The sequence below is a fragment of the Antechinus flavipes genome, chromosome 4 (genome assembly GCF_016432865.1).
Source record: "Antechinus flavipes isolate AdamAnt ecotype Samford, QLD, Australia chromosome 4, AdamAnt_v2, whole genome shotgun sequence".
NCBI classification, from domain to species: domain Eukaryota; kingdom Metazoa; phylum Chordata; class Mammalia; order Dasyuromorphia; family Dasyuridae; genus Antechinus; species Antechinus flavipes.
In genome coordinates, this window is record NC_067401.1 from 428696290 (window position 1) to 428721160 (window position 24871).

The following is a 24871-nucleotide window of genomic DNA, read 5'->3' on the forward strand; positions in this document are numbered from 1 at the left end:
ATAGAAATATTTGTGTGATTTCCATAATTTAACTATTTGTTGTCCTTCCAGTTTTATTCTTAAATACTCTTGTGATAAGTTGATTTAATTATTTTTTTTTTTTTTTGCTATTTTTTAAAATTCTTTTTCTCTGTTCTGTCTTTTTAAAGCTTTATGAGATGATATTTTTTAGGGATTTTTTTATCCTCTATAAAATTTTCCAAGCAAATTTACATTATAAAACAGGATACTTATCCCTCTGCTTAGCAAAGAGATTATTTATTAATTGCATTAGTTTTCAATTTTTATACTCTTCATTTTGAAGTCCTTAATTTTAGACTCTTCATGATTTACTTTTCAACAAAATTCATTGGGAAGTAGTGATAATCTCTGTCAATATCTGTTTTATCAGACTCCCATTGTTAGGTATTAATAGCTATTGTTAGTTGGTTGGAGTTCGTTAAATGTGTACCACATGTTTTTCTTCTAATTTGGTGTTGATTTCAATCTTTTCTTTTCCACGTTGATGATCTGTCAAAATAACTAACTTGGAAATTATATGTGATTATTGTTCAGTTATTTTCCAGTCATGTTTCATTGTGACCCCTTTGGAGGTTTTTCTTCTTCCTTCCTTCCTTCCTTCCTTCCTTCCTTCCTTCCTTCCTTCTTTCCTTCCTTCTTTCCTTCCTTCTTTCCTTCCTTCTTTCCTTCCTTCTTTCCTTCCTTCTTTCCTTCCTTCTTTCCTTCTTTCCTTTCTTCCTTCCTTCCTTCCTTCCTTCCTTCCTTCCTTCCTTCCTTCCTTCCTTCCTTCCTTCCTTTCTTTCTTTCTTCCTTCCTTCCTTCCTTCCTTCCTTCCTTCCTTTCTTTCTTTCTTCCTTCCTTCCTTCCTTCCTTCCTTCCTTCCTTCCTTCCTTCCTCCCTCCCTTCCTCCCTTCCTCCCTTCCTTTCTCTCTCTCTCTCTCTCTCTCTCTCTCTCTCTCTCTCTCTCTCTCTCTCTCTCTCTCTTTTTCTCCTTACTTCAGGGCTGGTGCTCTACCCACTATACCAACTAAACTGCCCTGGAGGAATTTCTTGGTAAAGATAGTGAATGGTTTGCCATTTCCTTATAAAACAGAAGTAAATAGTAATTTGCAAAGGATCACAGTTAGTAAATGTCCGAGGCTGGATTTGAACTCAAGAAGATGAGTGTTCCTAACTTCAGATTCATTATCTGCTCACTGTGCAATATTAAAAACAAGTTATTTTCTTTCTCTTAAGATAAAGTAAATTTAATTTTTTGTAATGTTATTTGGTATTTGCCATGTCTAACACCTCCCAAATCAACCCCTTAAGAAGCTACTTATTTATATAAAATCATCTTGAGTCATATTTTGTAAAATTTATTCACTGTCCTCCATTGTACTTTATTTTTGAACTTAAGTCACCAAGTGTGAAAATATATATATTCTTTAATTTCAGAAAGTTTTCTTGAATTCTTCATGTAATTTCTCTATTTCCTCATCTTCTCTAAAAGATATGGGTACATGTTCTTAAATTATTCTCACCAAGGGTCTTTTGTAACTGGTCATCACATTCACTGCAAGATGAAGTGACCAGGTGACCAGGTTGACCTCTTCTGCTTGCTTTTAGGCTGCTGATTAATTGCGCTAAACTTCTAAACCCAAAAGCCTGACATTATAAAATACCCACTAGCATTTCTTTCACAAAAGTCCTATCTGACTCCAAACTGTAGCATGAAGCAGACTCTCTTGAAGGCTGTTTTAGCAGACATCAGCCTAATTTACAATATAAAATACTTTTGAAAGTTTTATAGAGAATGGTAGAAAACTGTCTTAGAAAACATTGAAAAGCAGTAGGAAAAAAAAACTTTCTAGAATATACTAAGAAATTCTATTAAACCAACTCATCCCAAGAGCATTAAGGATGAAACTAGAAGGCAGCAACAAAGAATGGAAAAGATTTCTAAATATGTCTGTAACGAGCTATTTTTTCCCTTATCAGTGATAACTGAGTCATCACAGTTGTATTTCAGCACCTTTATTTTCCTCTACCAGGAGAATTTGTGTACCAGTCTTTCATTTAACTTCAAATTCCACATATATCTTCTGGTTTCATTCATACTAAGAATATTCAGACTGATATGATGCAATTTCTCCAATGGCATGTCAACTTGATGTTATTAGAGAAAGATTGTTACTAGACAGAGATCTCACCAAAGTCCTAACTGTTAGTGTTTATAGATAGCAGCTGGGTGGCACGGTGAATAGAAAGTTGTATGTGGAGTCAGAAAGACACCAGTTCAAATTGGACCTTGGACACTTACTAACTGGGTCACCCTTGGTAAGTGATTTAACCTCTGTTTGCCAGTTTCTTCAAGCTGTAAAATGGGGATAACCGTAGCACCTACTTCTCAGAATTGTTGTGAGAATCAAATGCATTAACATATGTAAAGTGCTTTGAAATCTGCAATTTATACGAAAACATCATATAAATTATACTCTAAAAAGTGTATCTAAAAACTTCTTTCTCTGCCAGTCTGCCGCAGTCATGGTAGATATAAAAAGGGGGCCCATGAAAACGAGAAACGTTTTGTATTTTTCTTTGTTTCATAAGTTGCAATGGCCAAAAAATATTTCTTCCTTAGTGGATAGCTTACTGATAATGGAATTCTCCCAACTAAGATCACTTTGCCCTTGGGTAACCCTTGACTCCAAAGATCATTCACATACATTATGTATGAGGAACTGGCAGAGTTGGTGAAAGCTAGAAAGAAGAGAGAGTGTGGTCTTCTTGAGTAATCTTCACCAATTTGAACCCAGAGTGATATTTGGAAAACAAAATATACTTTGTCATCTGGACTGTGCCAGAAGCCTTTTTGGCTTGACAAGACTTATTTACTCTTTTGCTATAATGCCGTTAAGATCTCATACTCACCTCCATACCATCATGGGGCAAAGTAAGACTCTAGAAGAGGTGATACTCTTGGAGACTTCACAGTACTAGAATGGACCCTCCAATTTAGAATACAGTCATCGTGTGGCTGGGACTCACATCATTCTACATTGGAAAATGTCATTCCAGAATCATATCACAGTGCTTAAGATGTTGCTTATTGTTAATAGTGACTGCTCTGTCTAGACTTTTTCCCAAAGCCAATCTTTCTTCTTTTTTAGACATTCTGAGACTTGCCTCTACTCTGGAGTCTAACTCTGACCTGGAACTCTCTTTACAAAAGTACATCATGCGAAGTATTTTGAAGCAGGTATTTCAGTCATTGTAGTCACCAACTTTTACTTAACTTGGGATCTGAACATTAAAAAAGATAATCAGAACTAGTATCAAAATTATCCACTTTATAAGTCAGAAAAGGGGCAGAAATCACATATTTCCTCTATGACCCAAACAACAGAAGAATTTCAAAAATAAACATCAGACTTTGTTTTTTCTCCTTTCATAGGATAGAGAAAAATATTTGGCTTTAGGCTTTGAGGTCAAGGAAGCTAAGTTAATTAGAATCCAGAGGTTCTCCATTTGCTCCTTCATTGCTACTTTTCTACCAGTTCATGAACATTGCTTGAATTGGATCCCCTCCTATGTTAAGAAAGGATGGGTCTCATTTGCACAGTTGCAAGACCACCCTCACAGTATAATTTGAGGGATAACATGTTGGTTTGATGCTTCAAATCATCTTTCCCTGTGCCAGTCCTGATACCGATAATCAGGATCACAGCATAGCATAGCAGATAGCCTACCAGATACAGAAAGGAGAGCTGGGGTCTAATGTGGCTTTTAATGTTAACTAGCCATGTGACCACTGGACAGTTACTTGACTCTTTTTTTTCATTTGTACATTTGGGAGTAAAAAGGCCTTTAAGAACTTCACAAGATTCTGATGAGATTTAAGTGGGTTTACACACACACAGACACACATACATATGTGTGAATTTAAGAATAAACCATATTTATATGTGTAAATATAGTCCCACTTAAGTTTTATCAGAAACTAAATAAAGATCTAAATTAAATATATATTTTAAACATGTACATACATACAAATACATATATATTTGTGTATATTGCATATCTATATATGTTGTTTTATATACATTATACATATATATAAACATGAATACACATGTTATTTAATACATGTTTTTCTTTCCTTTTTAATAAGTATTTATTAAACAGCTACTATGTGCCAGGCACTATTCTAAGCACTTTACAAATATTCCCTCTTGTGATCCTCACTATAATCCTGGAGATTGTTGCATTATTGTCCCCATTTTCCTCAACTGACATAACTGAGTTGCATAACATAAGTGGCTATCCCATTGACACAAAGCTCCTAAAAGATGGGATTCCAACAAAAGGAGCCTCCCGATGACTTTTCCCAATCCTCTCTCTCAATTTTATAATTATTAGCTGGCCCATGATGCTTCTACCATGTTAAACTCCACATATTGTAAGATTTTGGTTTTAATCCATTCAATTCAATTCAAAAAAGCATCTGCTAACTGCTTCTTCTATGTCAGGCACTTTTTTTGGCCCTGAGGATGCAAAGACAAAAACAAAAGGGCCCTTCCCATTTGCATTCTGTTAAGCAAAAATAGCCATATATCCAAAAGTAAGTTAAAAATATGTTATATATTTTACTTTTTTTTTTAGGATAACTTGATATGAGCGAGATAATTTAAGTTACTTTCACAATTTTGTAACTTTCAAACCAACAAGGAATTTGTTTAAATTTGTCAACATCACAAATTGGCTTCATTGCTAGGACTTGGGGGATTCAGAAAAGGCCTCTGGCAGGACAGGAACATTACTGAGTCTTGCCTTGGAAGGACCTGAGGCTTTCCATAAAAGGTGGTCTTCCTGAAGATAGGTACAGTCTGGAGGCCAGTCTCGAAGTAGGGATGCGTATGACTGGTCTGCTCAGGGGACATTTTTTTGGTTCTTATTTTCCAGATTGATGACAAACAGCTGAGAGGTTATTTGTCTGAACTTCGACCTGTGACAATTGTGTTTGTCAACCTGCAGTTTAAAGGGAAGGAGACTGCCGATGATATCGGCCAGGCCATCCAGGATTCCAGTGTGTACATTGACTCTGTCCTGAAGACCTTCAAAGGCCAAATCAATAAGGTCTTTATGTTTGACAAAGTGAGTGTAAACCCAGGACAAAATGACTAGCTTGGGCAACACCTCAATTTTGGCAACACCTTTGCTTTTGGGGAGATTATTATATTACAGAAATAAGGCTTTCAGGATGGGTACCAATGGACTCCCCTCCCCTAAAGTTAGATTGCATTTCTCCCCCTTGTACCTCTTTTATTACCCCATTTTTTATCTCTTCCACATTCCAAGAATTCAGTGTTCTTCCCTCTAAAGCAGAGTGATACAAAAAAGTCCCTCATCCTATAATATAGCAATATGCTCTATATGCTAGTAATGGAGTGATACAAAAAAGTCCCTCATGCTATAACGTAATAATATACTCTATATGCTAGTAGCAGAGTGATATAATAAAGTCCCTCATCCTATAACATAGTAATATGCTCTATATGCTAATAACGGAGTGATACAAAAAAGTCCCTCATGCTATAACATAATAATATACTCTATATGCTAGTAGCAGAGTGATACAATAAAGTCCCTCATCCTATAACACAGTAATATGCTCTATATGCTAGTAACGGAGTGATAATAATAAAGTCCCTCATTCTGTGACAAACAGGAATATGGTCTATATTTTAGTAGCAGCATATGTATCTTAAAAGGAGCTGGTGGAAGGTATCAGTTTCCTGATATTTAAAGTGAGAGGTTAGCCTAGATCAAAAGTCACCTTCAGCCCCGATCCTAAACCTTGCTTTTTACATTTTAAAATACAATCTATATATTTTAAAATGTAAAAACCATTCTTGTCTAGTTGGCTACCCTAACTAAATCATCTCTAAGGTCCCTCTAAATCTTGTTGCAAAAAATCATCTGGGTGGAAACGTTATTTCAGGATGCTAAAGGGACATTCTTCACAAGCCACAGCAAGTGGGCATCCACCTATGCACCAAGTCAGGCTTCCCATCATCAAAAGTGGGATCTGAATAGTAATGAATTAACTACAAAGAGATCCCTTTAAATTTCACACCCTTGCCTTTCTCTATTAAAAACAAAACACAACACAACTCTATAAAGTGCTGGCAAGGTGTGCATATTGAAATTCAAAGACAGTACCATGGAACTGTGAACACCGAACCTACCAGGTCATCACTCAAGATTTCCAGAGGACCCAGGCCCACTGTTGCTTCTTTCCAGGTTGCTAGGTAGGAGGAGCAGTATGTACAGTGTTGGATCTGAAGTCAGGAAGGCCTGGATTCAAATCCAGCTTCAGACACTTACTATGTGAACCTGGGCACTCTGTCTGGGCAGATAAATAACAGTACCTGCTTCCCAGGGTTATTGTGAGGATCAAATGAGATAATATTTGTGAGGCACTTGGCAGACCTTAAAGCACTATGAAAATGCTAGACATTTTCATTATTATTCCTGTAGATACAAGAAAAAAAAGAACTAAGTCCTGAAGGTAAGCCCCAAACTACTACTTTGGGTAAGCAGTGATTCTTGTGTGCTCATTCTGTCACCATAGATGGTGATCAGTCCTCCAGATGCCTTCCTCTCGGTTCTCCTAATGTCTTGGACATAAAACAGGACACTGGTTCTCTAAGAAAAGATTGTCTCATCATCCTTTTTCCCCATCATTTGCTGGGTCGAGAGACAAGGGATCTGAATTTTGATAGTGCCTGGTCAGAGTCGATATGAGGAGGGACCAGGGAAGGACTGGATAAGCAAAGGGTTATTTTTCCTCCGGGGGGAGGAGAGAGAAAGGATAATTATATGGGGTAATACAATTGTAGCATGGCATTAATAGCTTACTGCTCCTTCAAAAAGAAAGTCAGAAAGTGCTGAAGATGGTGAACCCTAAATAATATAAGAAATGTGAAATTGACTGTCTCTCTTGAGGTAAAAAGCCACTGATTATTGATGAGAGTCACTGGAGGGGAAAGTCAAGATTAACATTAAAAGTAAATGAGAAGATGGATGAAGGTAAGAAGATACTTCAACTACAGTGGTTCAACTACAGTGGCACTGACTGAAAAATGAGTAATAGCTAAAAACTCTGTGATCACTTTGATGATTTCCAGTTCTCAGGAAAGTTGAATTGATAGGAAAGAGTGCCCAAAAGGAGCTAGAAACTGCTGCAAGCCACAAACACTCGATCTTACCCCTAAAAGGAGAAACATGGTGACCAAGCTTAAAGTATAAACTAATCTCAGCTGTTAAAACAACAAAAACTGGAGAAAATGAGCATGCAAAGAGTTTGGCAGGAAGCCTAAACAGGTCATCCCAGGAGCATTTATGGAACAGGAACATTGGAAAGCCAAACAAAGGTCACCCTTCACCCACCGGCACTTGCAAGGGACTCCAGGAGGAGTAGTGAAGCCTTGGGGTAATTTGCATAACCTGGCACCAGTTGCCAGCAGCATGACAGGAGTTGAAAGGGCAAATAAAAAGCAGTAGTGTGCTTTTTCATGGCCCTTATAAAGACTCAGCAAGAGGTGAGGCCTGAGGGCTCGGGGAAAGGAGTGAAAGGAATGTGTGTGCCCTGACCCAGTTAGGAGTGAGGACTGGCAGACATCTGGTGAGCAAGGCAATGGTTGCCTGAGCAACCCTTCTCTGTTTTAATCAGGTGTGCAACAGACCAAGCTGGAAATTAGCCCCCAAATTAAAAAAAAAAAAACTACAAAGCCGTTAAACATCCACTGGTTGTAGAGGGGGAAGGCACTAGCATTTGGGGGCATGAGAAAGACTTCATGTAGGGAGGGGTGCTTGATCTGCCCCTTGAAGGAAAAGAGGAAATCTGTGAGGTGGAGGTAAGGTGGGGAGGGAGGGCATTCAAGGCACAAGGGACAAAAGGAGCCAATGCATGGACATGGTGGATGGAATGCCATGCTTGAGAAACAGTAAGGCCGGTTCGGCTGGACCCTAGAAGTATATATAACTCCTAAGTTACATTGGAATAACATGGGAGCCTGTGTAACAAGGCTAGAAAGTCAGATTGTTATCACTTTGTCAGGTACTTTAAAAGAAACACCCAAGACTTTATACTTTATTGTAGAGGAAATAAAAATACCCAGTCACATCGGAATTGAAGGAAATCAAAGCGGCAGTTGTATACAGGAGGATCATAGTGGCCAATGGGGAGCCATCACAATAGTCTGGGGAAGCAGTGATAAGGATGTGAACTAAGGTGGTGGCTGTGTTAGTACAAAGAAGGCTTTATGTGTGTGAGGCGTTGTAGAGAAGGAAATGGCGAGATGGTGCAACTGACTGGAGATGTGTCTTGAGGAGTGAAGCAATGAGGATGTCAGGGTTATGAATTTGAAGGCCTTCAACAGAAAGAAGTGAGTTTGAAGATGGGTGGACTTAGTGGGGAACTATGACAAAATGTACTTTGCCTACATATTGAGTCAGAGACAGCTCCTCCAGGATGCCCACTTTGAGGTGCCTAATGGCTAATTAGAGATTTGGGACTGAAGTTTGGAGCAGAGAACAGGATAGGATACATGGATCTCTAAGATCATCCTCGAGCTGATGATTGAACTCATGGGAACTGGCGAAGACACAGAGAATGCAGGAAGCAAAGAGATGGCCCAGGATAGAACCTTGGGGAACTTCTACAGGGACTAAGCATGTTAATGGATGATAAGCAAATGAGCAAGACTGAGAAGGAATTGATGAGATGGGTAAGAGGAGAACCAGGAAAGAATGTCATAAAAACCTAGGGACAGGAAAATATTAAGGAGTAAAGTGGGGTTAAGAGCAGGGATGTCAAACTCAGAAATCGGGACCATTAACCCACAGATACAGCTCCCTGCTGGCTCACAGATTGATTTAGTTTTAAAATCCAATGTTATCTACGTTTTATTGCATATTTTGTTAAATGCTTATCAATTACACTTTAAATTGGGTTGGGTCAACACTCAAAGTGTTGCTGGCTTATTTGATGCCTCTGATCAAGAGTATCAAATAGAGCAGAGTCAAGAAAGAGGAGGATTGTAAAATGATCATGGACCCTAATTCCTTGAAAGCTGAGAACCTAGATCGTAGGCCTTGAGAACCAGGATCAAGATATGCAAAATCTCCAATTTTGGGAAATCATGGAGAACAACCACCTAGAGGGTCCACATGGTGATATTTCCTGAACTCTAACTTTCTTGGAGAAACACCAAGACACTGCTGGTATAGTATCCACAAGTTCATGTCCTTCTGGAAGTCTAAACCCCTCAGTTTGAATGATTAGATAGGACAATGTGATAAAAGAAACACTTACTAGAATAGACAGTTGCTGTAATAGGAAAGGGAAGGGTATTAAGTGCCTACCATGTTCCAGGCGCCGTACCAAGAATTTTACAAATACCATCTCATTTGATCTTATGTGATTGGCTAGTGGATGTTAGGAAGACTTGAGTTCAAATCCATTCTCAGGCACCAGTTATGTGATCCTGGCAAATCACTTTTTAAAAAATCATTCTGTGCCTCTGTTTCCTGTAAAATGGAGATAATATCCTTATCTTATGGAATTATAGTAAAGATCAAATAAATTAGCATCTGTGGTTTTACAAACTGGTATATATGAGGCTAGTGATGATGATAATAATAATGAGGATAGCAAGCCCAGGTTTATTTCCCTTCAAAATAGAGTCCAAACCACAGGGCAAGGTTATGAAAACTACAGGATTGTGTTTTGAGTCTGGATGATCATAGGAACAGACTGAATGAAGTAGAATTAAATTAAGAATACGTGGATCCTTTATGTATTTTTTCATTTATCTTCCTTAAATTGATACATTTTGTTTTGAAAATCACAATCACAATATTCCTCTCCTATCACCTATCCAGTTAGCCCTTCCTGGTATAACAACTGGTTGTTCTTAGATTTATAAAACATGATCCACATTCCTAGTAATTCTCCCCTTGGAATTATAGTTATGAATTGGCTGATACCTTCAGTAAGAGAATAAAACTATGTTCTCAGAACTCAAATTATATCAGTAACAAAGATTCAAAGAGAAAGAGGGAAAAGATTCAGCAAAGTTAAGCAATGACATTGCCAGTACAGTTCAGAAATGAGTGCTGGTTCTGGCTCCGATGTTTCATGTTTCTTTATACAGGTAGGATCCAAAGTAGATACCGCAGCCGACATGCAGGAATAGGCATTTGAAAAATATTGAGGCTCCATTAGAATGGAGGTTGCGGATTAGTCAATCACGGTTGACGTCGTGGCAGATATCTGAGGAGAAGGCAGGGTATAGTGTATGGCGAGAAACAGGCCTGTCAGGATTTGGATAACTAGACAGATTACTAGTACAAGGACCAAGTTGTCAGCCCTGCCTGACACTCCCATTGACTTTGGGCAAGCATCTGGTTTCCTTCTACCTTGGCTTCCTCCTTTGTGCCATGAGGAGATCGGAGGCCTCTTGCGGTCCCTTCTGGCTCCATGTTTCATCCCCTTACTTGTTAGCACTGAATCTGTAATGCCCTCTTTGTAAGGGAAAGACAGCCAATTATCTGTGGCAAGCCTTAGAAGATTGAAGACCATCTACTTTGCATTTTGATTATTAATATCCTCAACCCTGTCATACTATATTTACTTCCTCTTCTCCCAACAGGGATGCTCCTTTCTTTGTGTGTTTGGTTTCCCTGGAGAAAAAGCACCCGATGAGATCACCCATGCTTTGGAAAGTGCAGTGATCATATTTGACTACTGCTCTCAGATCTTCAAAATCAAGTGAGTGCAGGGAGCTAAGTACTCCTGGATAGTCATGGGGATAAGTGAAGTTTGGGGATTTGGGAGGGAATCAATCAGCTCTACCAGCAGGGCTTTGCACTGCAGTCTCCCTAAGTAGTGGGGCAATTACAGTAAGTGAGGGAGGAGGAGGAGGATGTGGTGTTCTCTTCTTTTTGCACATTGATGGTTTCTCTCTGGGAGCAGGTTTCTTGGGGAGGTTTTCTGGAGGATGCCTTCATTTCAGTTCAGATCAATAATCACCTCAAATGCAGCCAGCTGATAAAAGTTCAAATCTTTTATTGTCTCTTCCAAAATAGCCCAGTTAGCTTTCTTTGGTTCCGAGAGCTCTTGTTGCTAGCTTCAGCCTCCAGCTCTCTCTGAATCTTAGTTCTGCCCGACTGTAGATTAGCTTCTTAACTCACTGACTCCACTCACTCGGTTCCTTTTTATGCTCTTTTAGAGGTGTAAACTCAAAGGTTGACTCCTCCTCAGAGAGTGGGATTATGGGAGGTATAAACTTGAATATCTCCTGACTTGTAATCTCCAATGTGTGAGCCAATGTGTAAACTCTCTTAAATGTGTGAATTCTCCCAAAGATATGAACTCCAAAGGTGTAAACCCAAGCCCATAAGCACTGTTTCTATCAATTCCATTGAGTTAACACTAGGATTCTAACAGGAGGAGGTGATGTTTACCTTTTTTCAAGACCTGTTCCTTTTTCTTTTTTTCTTTCTTTTTTTGGCAAGGCAGTTGGGGTGAAATGACTTACCCAGGGTCACACAGCTGGTAAATGTTAAGTGTCAGAAGCTGCATTTGACAGTCAGTGCTCTATCCACTGCAGCACCACCTAGCTGCCCCAAGCCTATGTGTCCTACGTATATATTCAGGCCATATATATACACATATATTACAGAAGGCACATTTTAAACTCTGCTCAATGTTCTCCCGGATCTGAGAAAGGTGGGCTGCTCATTCAGAGTTCAGGACATTGGGGTCAGCCAGAGCATGATGCTGCTCTCAAAAATATTTAAAAGCAGAAAAGGGCCATTAGATAAATCCTCTGTGGAGCCCTTCTGAAGGACTGCCACTGCCTCTCCCCATACTGTGGCTGGAACTTGAGTCGGTGGAGTCAGTGAGTTAAGGAGATTGAGAAACTAATCTGCAGTTGAGCAGAACCAAGATTCAGAGAGAGCTGGAGGCTGTACCCACGGGGGTATAATCCTTCCCCCTGGCCGCCAATACTGTAGCTGGAGCTTGAGTAAGACCAACAGCTGGGTCAAAGTGGAGTAAGTAGTTGGAAAGCAGTAAATGGAACCTGGCTTCAGGCCCAGCCAAGGCAAAACTTGGAAATAGGTGAAGTTTATTTTGGAATCAGTCCACCCAGCAAACCTCCCTTTCCAGTCAGTCCTCTTTCCTTCTTCCCGGGTCTACCTTCCTACTTCCCCTTCTAGGCCCAAGCCCTGCTCTCTTCCCCAGGGGCTCCTTTCCCTCAACCTCCTTTTTCAGCAATCCCTCTCTTGTGTCTTAGAGCTTTTGCTGCCTTCATATTGCCCCAGATAATTGTAGACATTAGTTTCGTCTACCCCAATCACTCTAAAGGGCTCATTCATACTTCCCTCCAGATTAATACTTTTATACTTAGTTTTCAAAATAAACTCATTTCCTACTAGACCAGGTGAGCTTTGGCTAATCTGATGAACTAATACAAGTGTACAAAACAACCTGATAATGAACTTTCAAGAGTTAGCATGATAAATAACCTAATTTACTTTTATCTTTGAGGGGTGGCTTCCTGCCCTTCCCCCTTCCCTTTATGAATTCTGAAGACTCAGATTCAAGTCCAGCCTCTGATTGTATACCAAGGAATCTGGGGCAAATCTCAGGCAACTCATTAAGAGTATAAATCGCTGAGCAACTTCCACCCTAGGGGAAGAAAGTTTCTTAACTTTGAGCTTTCCAAACCATTAACGTCTTAAAAAAAAAAAAAAAGTTTGTACTCCCACTGGAATAAACTAGAAAATCAATTCTTTGAACTAAAAGATTGATAACTAATGATGAAATTTCTGGTGTAGGGCCAAGTAAGCAGAAGGGCTTTTCCTTGCCCCTTAAATCCCATTACTATCATATATCTGCTCTGAATTTACTTGGCAAATCTTAATTTTTTTCTATATTGAGTGCAAATATTCTCTGAGTTGAGAGATTTTATGTGTGGATTGGGGGTTGGTTTGGTGTAAGAAACAAAATATCCTACCAAGAAATCCACAGATTCACTGATGAATGCAGGAAAGACTTATTTTACATTCTTGCAATAATGGGCACCTAAGTGAGTAGAAACACCTTTGAAATTTCAAAGGCAACAATTTATTTCCTATCCTGAAGCACAAAGTCCCTCCCCTGATTCTTCATTAATTGGATGTTATCGAAGTTACATGAATTATAATAACTGGATGTTATAAAAGTTGCATGATAGGACCCTTCCTTCCAAAACTAGTTCCTGCCCCAAAGGAGCTTCCATTCTAGAAGGGGGAAGATAACAGAGAAGGACTAAGGGCAAAGAACAAAAGAGTCTTCAAATCTTAGGCCATCACCCTGATAACAGAGCCGAACCTCATCTTCCCCAAAGAGCTTACTTTCTTTTAGAAGAAAATAAACTCCACTCTTGATTATTCTTTAATGTCCTTGTGGGTTTCAGTTTTCTAATTTAAGTTTCATTTCTCCAATTGAATTTTTTGTAAAAACCAAATGTCCATTCATTTGTCACATTTGGTCTTTTTCAAATGTTCTGGCCTCTTTTTAGAATAATAGTCACTTTATTTAGATGAGAATGAATTTCTTCTCTCAGACTTGCCTCAGGGAAGCATGGGTTAAGAATCCTTTCCTTTCCAGCCTAAGTTGGGACTGAACTAAGCTCCCCATCTTTTGTCCAGATTTTTCTAATCAGAGTTCTTCATGAGAAGGGTAGGAAACAAGTTTGCTGAAATGTGTCATAGCTGTTGTTTCTTCTTCTTCTCCTCCTCCTCCTCCTCCTTCTCCTCCTATTTGTTCAGTTGTTCAGCCATTCCCCAATTAATGGTCATTCCCTCAATTTCCAATTTTTTTTGCCACCACAAAAAGAGCTACTATAAATAGTTTTGTACATAGAGATCTTTTCCCCTTTTCTTCATATCTATGGGATATAGACCTAGTAGTAGTATTACTAAGACAAAGGATACACAGTTTTATAGCCTTTTGGGCCTAGTTCCAAATTGTTCTCCAGAATGATTGGACCAATTCACAGCTCCACCAAGCTATTTTCCCACATCTCCTCCAGCAACTGTCATGTCTGATACATATGAGATTGTGTGGTTCAGAAATGGTGAGGGATCCCCATTTTAATAAAAAAGCTGGAGAGATCTCTATAAGCAAAGTTTATTATACATTCTCGCTAGAAGGGCGTCCCACCCATCAAGCAGACAATGGAAGGGAGAAGCACTATGGGAGGGTGGGAGGGAGCAGGGTCAACACTTTTAATCCCTAACTCAAATACCCCATCCCACCACTGACCTCATCCTTATTGGCTGAGGATCTTACATTCTAAACGAAGGAACTACCCAAGAAATTGAACTTGACCAATAAGTACATAGTTGCCCATATTTGACTGAAATAGGGAGACGCTGATGTCATGGGAGGATAGCAGGAAGGGGACTTAAGTATGCCCTTGACTCAATGCTTAAAGTCCTTCAGGCCTACTCAAACTCTGAAGTAGATGAAGCCTTACTCGATTTTCACAACTGTCTTGAAAGATCTCACCTCACCTCGTTCAAGATGGTACTCAGAGTTGTTTTAATATGCATTTTCTAATCAATAGTGATTGAGTATTCTTTCTTGTGACTAGATAGCTTTGATTTCTTCTTCTGAAAAACTTTCTGTTCATATACTTAGACCATTTGCCAGTTGGGGAATGGTTCTAATTTTTTATAAAGTTGACTCAGGTCTCTACACATTTAAGAAATGAGGCCTTTATTAGCCTTTATTATTGTTTTTTATTTTATATACATATATAATTATTATTTCCTTTATTAGAGAAACTTGCTAAAACTTTTTTCTATTATGTCATTTTCTATGTCACCTTTTAGCAAAACCTAGCTTCCCTGATTATCCCTTTTAATTAGGTCTCTTTTAGTTTTCATTTTGTCTGCAACCATGCTTGGTACCCCCATCTTTTTTATTTCAGTTAAAGCATAAAAGATTCTGCTCCAGCCCTTTATTCAACTCTATGCATGTCTTCTTATAAATAAAACATTGTAGAATTCTAGTTTTAAATCCATTCTGCTGTTCACTTCTATTTTATGGGGAAGCTTAACCCATTCACATTCATAGTTATGATTTCTAACTGCTTTCTTCTGTTAATCTTTCTCTCTTTCTCTCTCTCTCTTTATCCCCCTCCTTGTGTTTATCTTTGATCATAGCCTCCTTTGCTCCACCTTCCCTTTTACCACCACCACTCCTAGGGCTTTAACTCATCCATTTTCCCTCCTTTGTGAAAGAAAGATTTCCATACCCAACTGTGTGTGTATGTGTACATGTGTATGTGTATGTGTTCTTTCCTCTTTGAAGCAATTCTGATGAGAGTAAGGTTCAAGTGTTGCCTTCTACCTTCCCATTTCCTCTTCCCCTGTAATGACTTAATTTTCAAAATCCTATATATATTCATCAATGCATCTTAGAAAAGTATATGAATGAATACCAGGCCACCCACTGTAGCTATGCCAGTGTAACAGCAAAGTTGGATTTTAATGCCATCATTCCTTTTTTAAGGCAATTGTTTTCCCCCAGAAAATAAAATTTATATTTTTTCTGGCAATGTGAAGAGCTATCTGCAAATACAATTTTGCAAATACATCTATAATGAGGCATTAATGGCAGTTGGTAGTCAGGGAGGTGGTTCAGTTGTTAATCTAAAATGAGTATGATAGTAAGTCAAAAAGCAGGTATTCACTGGGTGACTACTATGTGCCTAAGATTGGGCTAGCCAGAAAGGAGAATTAAAAGAAATATAAGTTTTGAGATATAGTACCTGCCTCTGAAGAATTTATAATGAGGGAGAGGGTACAGTACAATCAAATCCAATAAGCATTTATTAAGTACCTATTATGTGTGAGTCACAGGGTGTGCTAGATACTAGGTACAACAAGACCAAATGAAAAACAACAATCTCTTTGTCCTCAAGATAACATTCTTCATCAGTTGGAGAATGGCTGAATAAATTATGGTATATGAAGGTTATAGAATATTATTGTTCTATAAGAAATGATGAACAGGCTGATTTCAGAAAAGTTTAGAAAGATATACATGAACGGATGCTGAGAAAAGTGAGCAGAACTAGATCATTGTACATGGCAACAACAAGATTATATGATGATGAATTCTAATGAACATGGTTCTCTTCAACAATGAGATGATTCAGACCAGTTTCAATGATCTTGTGATGAAGAGAGCCATCTGCACCCAAAGATAGGACTGTGGGAACTTAGTGTGGTTTACAATATAGCATTTTCAATTTTTTTTTTTGTTGTTTGTTTGAATTTTATTCTTTCTCATTTCTTTTCCTGTTTGATTTGATTTTTCTTGTACAGTAAGATAATTGTATAAATATGTATGCATATATTGGATTTAACATATATTTTCACCAAGTTTAACATACATTGGATTCCTTGCCATCTAGGGGAAGAGGAGGGGGAGGGGGAAAATTGAAATACAAGGTTTTGCAAAGATTAATGCAGAAAAATTATTCCTGCATATGTTTTGAAATAAAAAGCTTTAATAAAAAAATTACTTAGTAAACACCATAAGACACTATGGTATCTTTTATACTAAATTGTGTTTTCACCATCTCCTTCCTTTCTTGAGGAAAAAAGAGGCAATAGAAGGCAAATCTCACTTGGAGAAACATCCCCAAGACTGGACCTCTCTGCTTTCTCTGGAAGTGGGGCATTCTGAGTGTGGAAAAAGGAATTAGTGTGGACTTTACACTCTAGAAAGAATTTCTATCTTCAAGACTATCATATCATATCTTCATTGGAATGCAAATGCCACACTTTTTACACATAGAGACTTGGTTGCACAGGCAAGGGGAAGAGAGATGGGGCATCCAGGTTTCAGAGAGACTGAATCTTGGCAGCAGACACATACTGAAAATTCAAAGTAGAAGGGGAAAGAGAAGTAACATTGAAGAAGGGACCCCAAAACTCTAAAACTCCTTGAAGGAGAAAATCTCTTTCAACTCTGCCTCAGTGAGGGACCTCAACCTGAGGGAAACAAGACAAACAGTTTCATTCTGTTATCTAGGTGCGGTTGGTTGAGTTAAGGAAACTCATTCAATTCAAATTCCAGCTCAAACTGAAACCCAGCTAGTAGATTAGCCAATTTGGGACTCCACCTACTAGCCCCCTTCAGCTTGTAGCCAAAGATCCTATTATAAAAGAGCCAATCTAAAATCCTCTCTTGGCAGAGGTTCCAAACATGCCATGCTATGCCATGCTAGGCTATGCCATGCTATGCCTCTGCCTGCCAGAATAATATTCTCTTCCAGTGTTATCCTCTCTTTATCCTCACCTATTTCCCTAATGAGACTTAATGACTTTCTGTCAGGATTTCTAACCTTACTTCCCAATCCCTGTAATAAACCTCTTTTATCAATCTGGGTTTTTGAGTTCATAAATTACTTTACAGAGAATCCCTATGCTGACAGAAGGGGGTTCCCCAAACTCCCTATCCTTGTGCTGAATCCCAAGGGCATGTAGGGAGCCAAACTTCTCCATTTAGTTCCCTAAACCCCTAACCTGCCACTAGACTCATCATTTAACTCCCTGATCACCAGAAACCCTAATCTCATTTTGGTTCCCTAAATCTAGACCTTATCATTTGGTTCCCTACTAAGGGAACCCCAAAACCTAAATCTCATCATATTTCTGGTTCCCATACTGGGAGCCCCCAAAGCTAGACTTAACCTCATCATATTTTGGTTCCCTAACTGGGAACCCCCAAAACTAGATCACCTCATCAACATGAATTGGATTGGATTGAAATAAGATAGTATAGGAGGGGAAGACACTGAAGTCAAGTGATGAGGTCAGGGTAGCAACTCCTGTTGGAAATAAATGTGACATTCACAATAGCCATCCTTTTTGCCAAAAGGTAGGTTTATTTAGGGAATAGGTTACAGACAAAATAAGAGGTAAAATAGACATCAAGAATGGTAATATAAAAGAGAATTGGGAGAGCAATAGGGCTATCATTATCATCAAGAAAATAATCATTCATTAAAGGAATATGTTGTGAGATTTGGGTATGCCATTGACTAGCAGGTTAGCTCCAAGGAATCGTTTAGCAGATTAACTAGAGTTAGCTATAAGTAAGGGGAAAGATGCCAAGGGAAGGTATTGTGAGGAGGGAGAGAGTAGCTCACATAGGCTTAGTCCTGAGAAAACTGACTTAATCAACGATCTTCATTGGGAGCAGATCTTTTACAGGGAAAATATAGTCTTGGAAGTTTCTCTGAGAAGGAGGGGAAGTGTCAGGGAGCTCAGAGAGAAGGATTAAGGAGGAGCCAGAAGAAATAATAAGCAGACCAGGTTCAGATCAGTCTAAAGAAATGCTAATTAATAACTCAAAAGTTGTTTAAAGATCCCTAGAGGTTAGAGAATAGACAACGAAGCCAATAGAGTTCTTCACAAACACTCTAAACAAACAGGATAATGTGGGAATTGGTCATACCTGATAATAGCCCTGTGAGTTTCTTCCTGACCCAAGAAGACAGTAAATCCTTATCACTAGGATTAAAAATGAAAAATGAAAATTTCCAAGAATAATGTTGAGGATTTATTCAACAGACATGAGTAATGACCAGTCTCATCTTTCCGAGGCAGAGAGGGGACACCATAGGACACAGAGCACAGGGCCTGGAGCCAGGAAGACTTGAATTCAAATACAGCCTGAGACTTTTACTGACTGTGAAATTCTGGGCTAGTCACTTAATCACTATCTGCTTCAGTTTCCTCTTCTGTAAAATGGGAACAATAATAGCACTTAACCTCCCAGGAGTGTGACAACTAAATGAACTAATCATTGTAAAATGTTCAGTTCATATATTTCCAGGTATAGTAAGCACTAAATAAGTGTTAACTATTATTGTTGTTGTTGTTGTTATATATACTGCTTTTTGATTGACAAATGAGACCTTTGCTGGCAGAATAGCCAACAAAAGCAAGTACAGCTTCTAGAAACTTGACCCAATGACAAAAGGTCCATTTTCATATTGCTACCTTATCTCTAGTTCTGAGGGGAGAGGGGTGGAATGATGGAGGAGGAAATCACTTAAGAAAAACAATCAGTAAATAAGTGTAAAGGATATTTTTCACTTTCCCTTCCATTACATTTCCCTTTCTTTCTCTCATCTTAATTTCCCTTTCAGTTTTGTCTTTCTATAAATAACATTTCATTTCTTTGTGCCAACTGACTGTTGTTCTTTTGGTCATCAGGATTGTATCCATTGGAGTGGCCAGTGGAATAGTGTTCTGTGGAATTGTTGGCCATTCTGTGAGACATGAGTACACAGGTATGATAAGTTGCTTTACCTCTGGATGAAATTGTGCCCTATAATTTTATTCACGCCCGTCTTGTTTCAAATGTATGCATTTTGGAATATACAGGTTTATATGAAAATATATTGTTGCATGATAGCGATTCCAGTATTAATTAATGTAAAAAAAGTCAAGAAGTAAAGATATCTTCATTTTTTTCTTTTCCTTTCTTTTTGCTGAGGCAATTGGGGTTAAGTGACTCAATACCGAGTAACCCCACATTTCTCTGACAAAGAGATCCTCCCCAAAGATACAAAAAAAAAATTGCCTGCATACAAAGACTGTGTTTCTCTTTATATATTCCCGTTTTCATGACTTTCCTCAACAAAGTAATAATAACTTACATTTCTATAGTTCCTTGAGCATTCTTTCAAAGCACTTTCAGAGTGCTTTCCCCAAATCATTGTGAGTTAGACAGAAAAATACTACAATTACATTGTTTATAGCTAATGGATTAGTGAACATTAATACAAAGTGGTTAGGGAGGGGGACAGAATAGACTTCATGGGGTTTCATGATAGCATCTCCCAGGGTTGCTAATATCAAATGAGAGATTTGTAAAGCATTTAGCATAGTGCCTGGCATGTAGTAGGTGTTTAATAAGTGCTCATTTCTCTTCCTTCCTTTTGGATAGCAGATGCTAACCTGCTGGGATGGTAGGAAGACAAAAGGAAACAAACTAGTAAACTGGGAGAAGTTGGAGGTTGAAGATGGAGTGAAATGATTGGGAGTGAATGTGGGAGGAGTAGGAAGGGGGGCGGATTTTCTGTAGAAAATAGGAAATGAGATCAAGCTCCTCACTTGTAGAAGTTTGACTTCAAGAAAGGAAGAGAAATTTCACAGGGGAAAGTAAGAATCAAAATGCCTTCCTGTCTATAGTTTTCTCCCAATGTTAGTGTATTATATAAATCAGGGCTTCTAAAACTTTTTCCATTCACTACTCCCTTTTCACTGAGAAATTTTTATATATCCCCAGATATATGGGCATATTAAATAGGTATACAAATCAAACATTTGTGGATAATAAATCATCAAGAAATTTATTTTAAAACAACTCTGTGGTATACATATAATTTATAAGACAAAAACAAATTTGTATACTACTGAGAATAATGTGCTTGTTTATTTTTACATAAAGAATTTTAAATTTTTCATGACCCCTGCATTGTTCTGCAACCCCATATGGGGTTTGCCACCCTTAGTTTAAGATGCTTTGATATAAATGACAGTGGATATCATCAACTTTAGTATATATCTTATTAATATTTAACATATAATATTACATACTCTATTATCTGCTTTTCCTTAAGTGGATTATTTTCCAATGAAATGTTAAATACTAAGTGTTTCTATGGAGACCTCAGATCTCAGTAGGAAAATGGAGGATTTGTCTTACTATACAAGTAAAAGTTAATTTTCTGTATTCTGGTACCTTGCCATTGCCTGAATAATCCTGCACTTGAGATTTCTAATATGTGGGGGTTGTATATGCCAGAAGTCAGAATGCCACTGTGGGGGTGGGGGGGTGTCATTGGAGAGTGAGACTACCCTCAGAAGTAATGGTCACTGTCTTGCCTTTTTCTTTCTGTTTCATGACAGTCATTGGTCAAAAAGTCAACATTGCTGCCCGGATGATGATGTACTACCCTGGCATCGTGACCTGTGACTCAGTGACGTACAGCAATTGTAGCCTTCCCTCCTATTTTTTTAAAGAGCTCCCAAAGCAGCATATGAAAGGTGTTGCCGAGCCTGGACCATTCTATCAGTGCCTGGGCCTGAATGAGAAAGTGTGAGTGTAATCCATGAATTCTTCCCGTTATCCATTTGGGAAAACTGAACACAAGAAAGTCTCTCCCAGTACCCCTTTAGGGACATTGACCCTGTCCCCAAGCCAAGAATAAACTATCAGAACACTTCACTAGTCCCTATACCAACCTTAATTGATATCATTCAGTGAAGGATTTATTTGCTTCCCACATCTAAGAATCCTTGGCTGACCCTTTAATTCAACTTCCTCCATTAAGTATTCATTAAGTACACAGGACTCCAAATTAGGTGCTGCACATAACAGGATGAGATAAAAAAAAAAAAAAAAAAAAAAAAAAAAACCTCTCCTCTCAATTAGCTTGTTTTCCACTGAGAGCAAGACAGAGCAGGCAGTAGAGTTATTCCTTCCATACTGCAGAGGGGGTTCAGTGTATGGCACCCATGATGTGGAAAATCCATGTAAAAGTGTTTTAGCTCTTCCTTTGTACCAGAGAAGAAATCTGATTTTTTTCTTTTTCTTTTATGAGGTTTTTATAATATCTTACTGTAAAATTTGAGTATCAATGAAAATGACATTAAAAAAGGAACATGAACATCTGATTTATCACTACCCCTAAACACTGTCCACTTTCCAATTGCCTAGCAGCCCATTTTAGGATTGTTTCTTTGCAGTGGGAGCTGAATCATCTGGGTCAGGTATCTTGAATTTATTTAAGGAAGCTAGATTCTTTTTTTCTTCTAATTAAACTTTTAGAAACAAACTTGATCATCAATTAAAAATTAGCATCAAATAATGGGCAAGGCCTTGCTCAATGAGCCCCTTAGTGTTTAAAATGAGGAATCAAACAATTGAATAAACAACAAGCAAGCAAATTCTCCCTTTTAGACCTGCTTAACAATTCATATCCTTTGCCCTTATTTTCCTTTTCTTTACTTCAACTATGTTTCATTTAACTCCTTACCAATCTCCTTGGATTTATAGGCTACTGTGCAATCTGTACTCTGTACTATGTAGCTACTCTGCTACTGCCTCTATTCACTCCTTTCTAGTACTTTGCCATTGCTTCTGGAAGGGATGTATCATTCTACTCTCCTATGGCTCAACCCATAATCCCTTTCCAAGTAAGAGCCCTTCCTGGCGTATATGAATATATTTATTTCTTCATCTCTCAAGATCATAGTTGTACTCTCCTTATCTTGTCATTTGGATTAAAGTCCCTATGACTCAAGTCAATAAGCATTTACTAAGAGCCTACTAGGTGCCGAATCTTGGAGATACTTAAGATAGATGAAAGACAGTCCCTGTTCTCATAGAGCACGTAGACTAATGAGAACCATACCGTACAAGCAATTGTGTGCAAACAAGCTATATACAGGATAAATGAGAGAAAATCAACAGAGTGAAGGCATCATATTAAGGGGGATGAGAAAAGGCTTCTTGGCAAAAAGTAGAATTTTGCTGAGACTTGAAGAAGTCCAGGAAGATAGGAGGTAAAGATGAGGAGGGAAAGAATTCCAGGCTTGGAAATCCTATTCTTTCTACTGACAGATTTTTTGTGTCTTAAAGCTTAGAAGCTAGCCAGTTATGAAGTCTGGTTCTAATCACCAGTCTTCCTACTCTTTCCCCTTATCATTCTGCCAGGAGTTTTCACCAAAAGTCTAGGAAATCATTTAAAAAATAATTCAATGTAATTGTCCTTCCCTTTTCATCCTATGTATTTTATTTCATGCATATATAAATCTTCTGAGGAGCCCATAGGCTTCATAACACACACACACACACACACACACACACACACACACACACACACACACACACACATATACACACACACACAAGCTAGCATCCTCTGTTTAGTCTAAGTTAATATCTAGACTAGTAATAGTCACACTGCTTTTATTTCCTGACCACAGACGAGGAAGAAGGAGCAAAAGCTCTGTCCCCGATTAGGTGTCTGTAGCATTAGAAAACAGGAATCCAGAACACAGAACACACAGGGAATCGATTTAAGACTGATCATTCTTGTAAACCAGTATCCTGAAAACAGCTGAACCTTATGAGCTGGGTCTAGTTATGTTTCATGTCCCCTGGGGATTTATAAAAGCAGCAAAGAGCATGTCATCCTGTCGTTGCTGTACTCCACAAGGTCAGTGTCTAGAATAGCAGCACACAACTGCACCATGGGGTTCTGGTCTCCAGGTCCGAGATCTGGACTCAAGGGGTTTTAGTTCCTTGTACAACAAGCTACACTACTCTGATATTGCCTTATGATTTAAGGGAACAATGGAGCACCATCATTTTTGAGTCATGGAAAATCCCCAAACAGAAGGAAAACCCAACTAGTGATAAATTCAGGCTGGAACACATTTCCTAAACCCTCCAATGGTGCAAATTTACAGAGAAATTCTAGAGAGCTATAAGAGTATATATTCTTGGTCAGATGCTGGGTATTGAGTCTCCTCTTGTTTGCCAACCCTCCTGGACCTTCTCTTAGAAAGAAGGAGATATTTTTTTCTATCGCATCCTTAAAGACCATCATTTTTAGGGTCTTTAATCTACCATCTTCTCAGGGGAAAAGAATATTGATGCTAAAGTGGGGACTTTCTGGATATTAAAACCCATTCTTTTTTTTCTTTCTTTCTGTCTTTTTTTTTTTTCTTTTTTGGCTGAAGCAACTGGGGTTAAGTGACTTGTCCAGGGTCACACAAGCAGGAAGTATTAAGTTCCTGCAGCCAGATTTGAACTCAGGTCCTCCTGACTTCAGGGATGGTGCCACTATATCAACTAGCTGCCCTTAAAACATCTTATTAACAAAACAAGTTTTTAGAATCTGGTATATCCTTTTCTTCCCAATAGAATGTTTGGTATGTCATCTCTCACCTGCAGCAGACATGACGATTACCCTCTCCTAGGTAAGTAATGAAACTATCACTTTTCTGAAAGCTGGGATACATCCATTTTCTGTGCATGGGCTCAGGCCCATGTATGCAGATTCCTCCAAGAGGATTACCTACTGAGTTCAACTAACTGGATTCACCCAATGAAATGCCAGATCTTCAGAACAAGGACTCTTTTACTTTTCTATTTGTCTCCCTAGTATCTATCTAGTGCAGAGCCTCATACAAAGTAGGTAATCAGTAAGCTTGTTGATTGATTTCAACCTATTGAAATCTTTTGTGGATCTTGGCTCTGTCATTCAACGTGTTAGTTATTCTTCCTGGCTTAATGTTACCTGCAAGTGCAATAGACTTTTAACTCAATGATTTTTTTAAAAAGGGTTAAATAATATAGGACTGAGAAATATCATAAGGTCATCCCACTAAATGACATTGATTCATTAATGACTACTCTTTGGTTCTAGTTATTCAACTAGTTCTAGATCCCTAGCTGACAAGTCCCCATCAGATGTGTTTTTGCTAAATACTCAGAAAGATGACAACATTAGCTCAAAGTAAAGCTATTTAGTGAAATGACATAAGAAAAATAGCCCAGGTAAGGTGAACTAGACTTGACTGACTTGAATCATAATTAATTATTTTCTATGATGTGTCTATAATAAGATTATGAGTTTCCTTGAGAATAAAGGCTGTCTTTTGTATTTCTTTTGTGTTGGTATGGTAATAATTGTGTTTTGTTTTGGTATCTTTAGCACACAGTGCAAAA

At 38.4% G+C, this 24871-nt stretch overlaps 1 protein-coding gene across 1 annotated transcript in view; it reads left to right on the forward strand.

Annotated features, from left to right (window-relative positions):
- Positions 1–24871, forward strand: part of ADCY10 (adenylate cyclase 10) — a 133121-nt gene that overhangs the window by 38076 nt on the left and 70174 nt on the right. Inside the window, exons 7-12 of the mRNA XM_051996831.1 lie at positions 3153–3241; positions 4945–5136; positions 10701–10819; positions 19339–19415; positions 21040–21229; positions 24065–24120. Of these exons, the coding sequence (XP_051852791.1) occupies positions 3153–3241; positions 4945–5136; positions 10701–10819; positions 19339–19415; positions 21040–21229; positions 24065–24120 (723 nt within the window). The remainder of the gene's footprint in view (positions 1–3152; positions 3242–4944; positions 5137–10700; positions 10820–19338; positions 19416–21039; positions 21230–24064; positions 24121–24871) is intronic.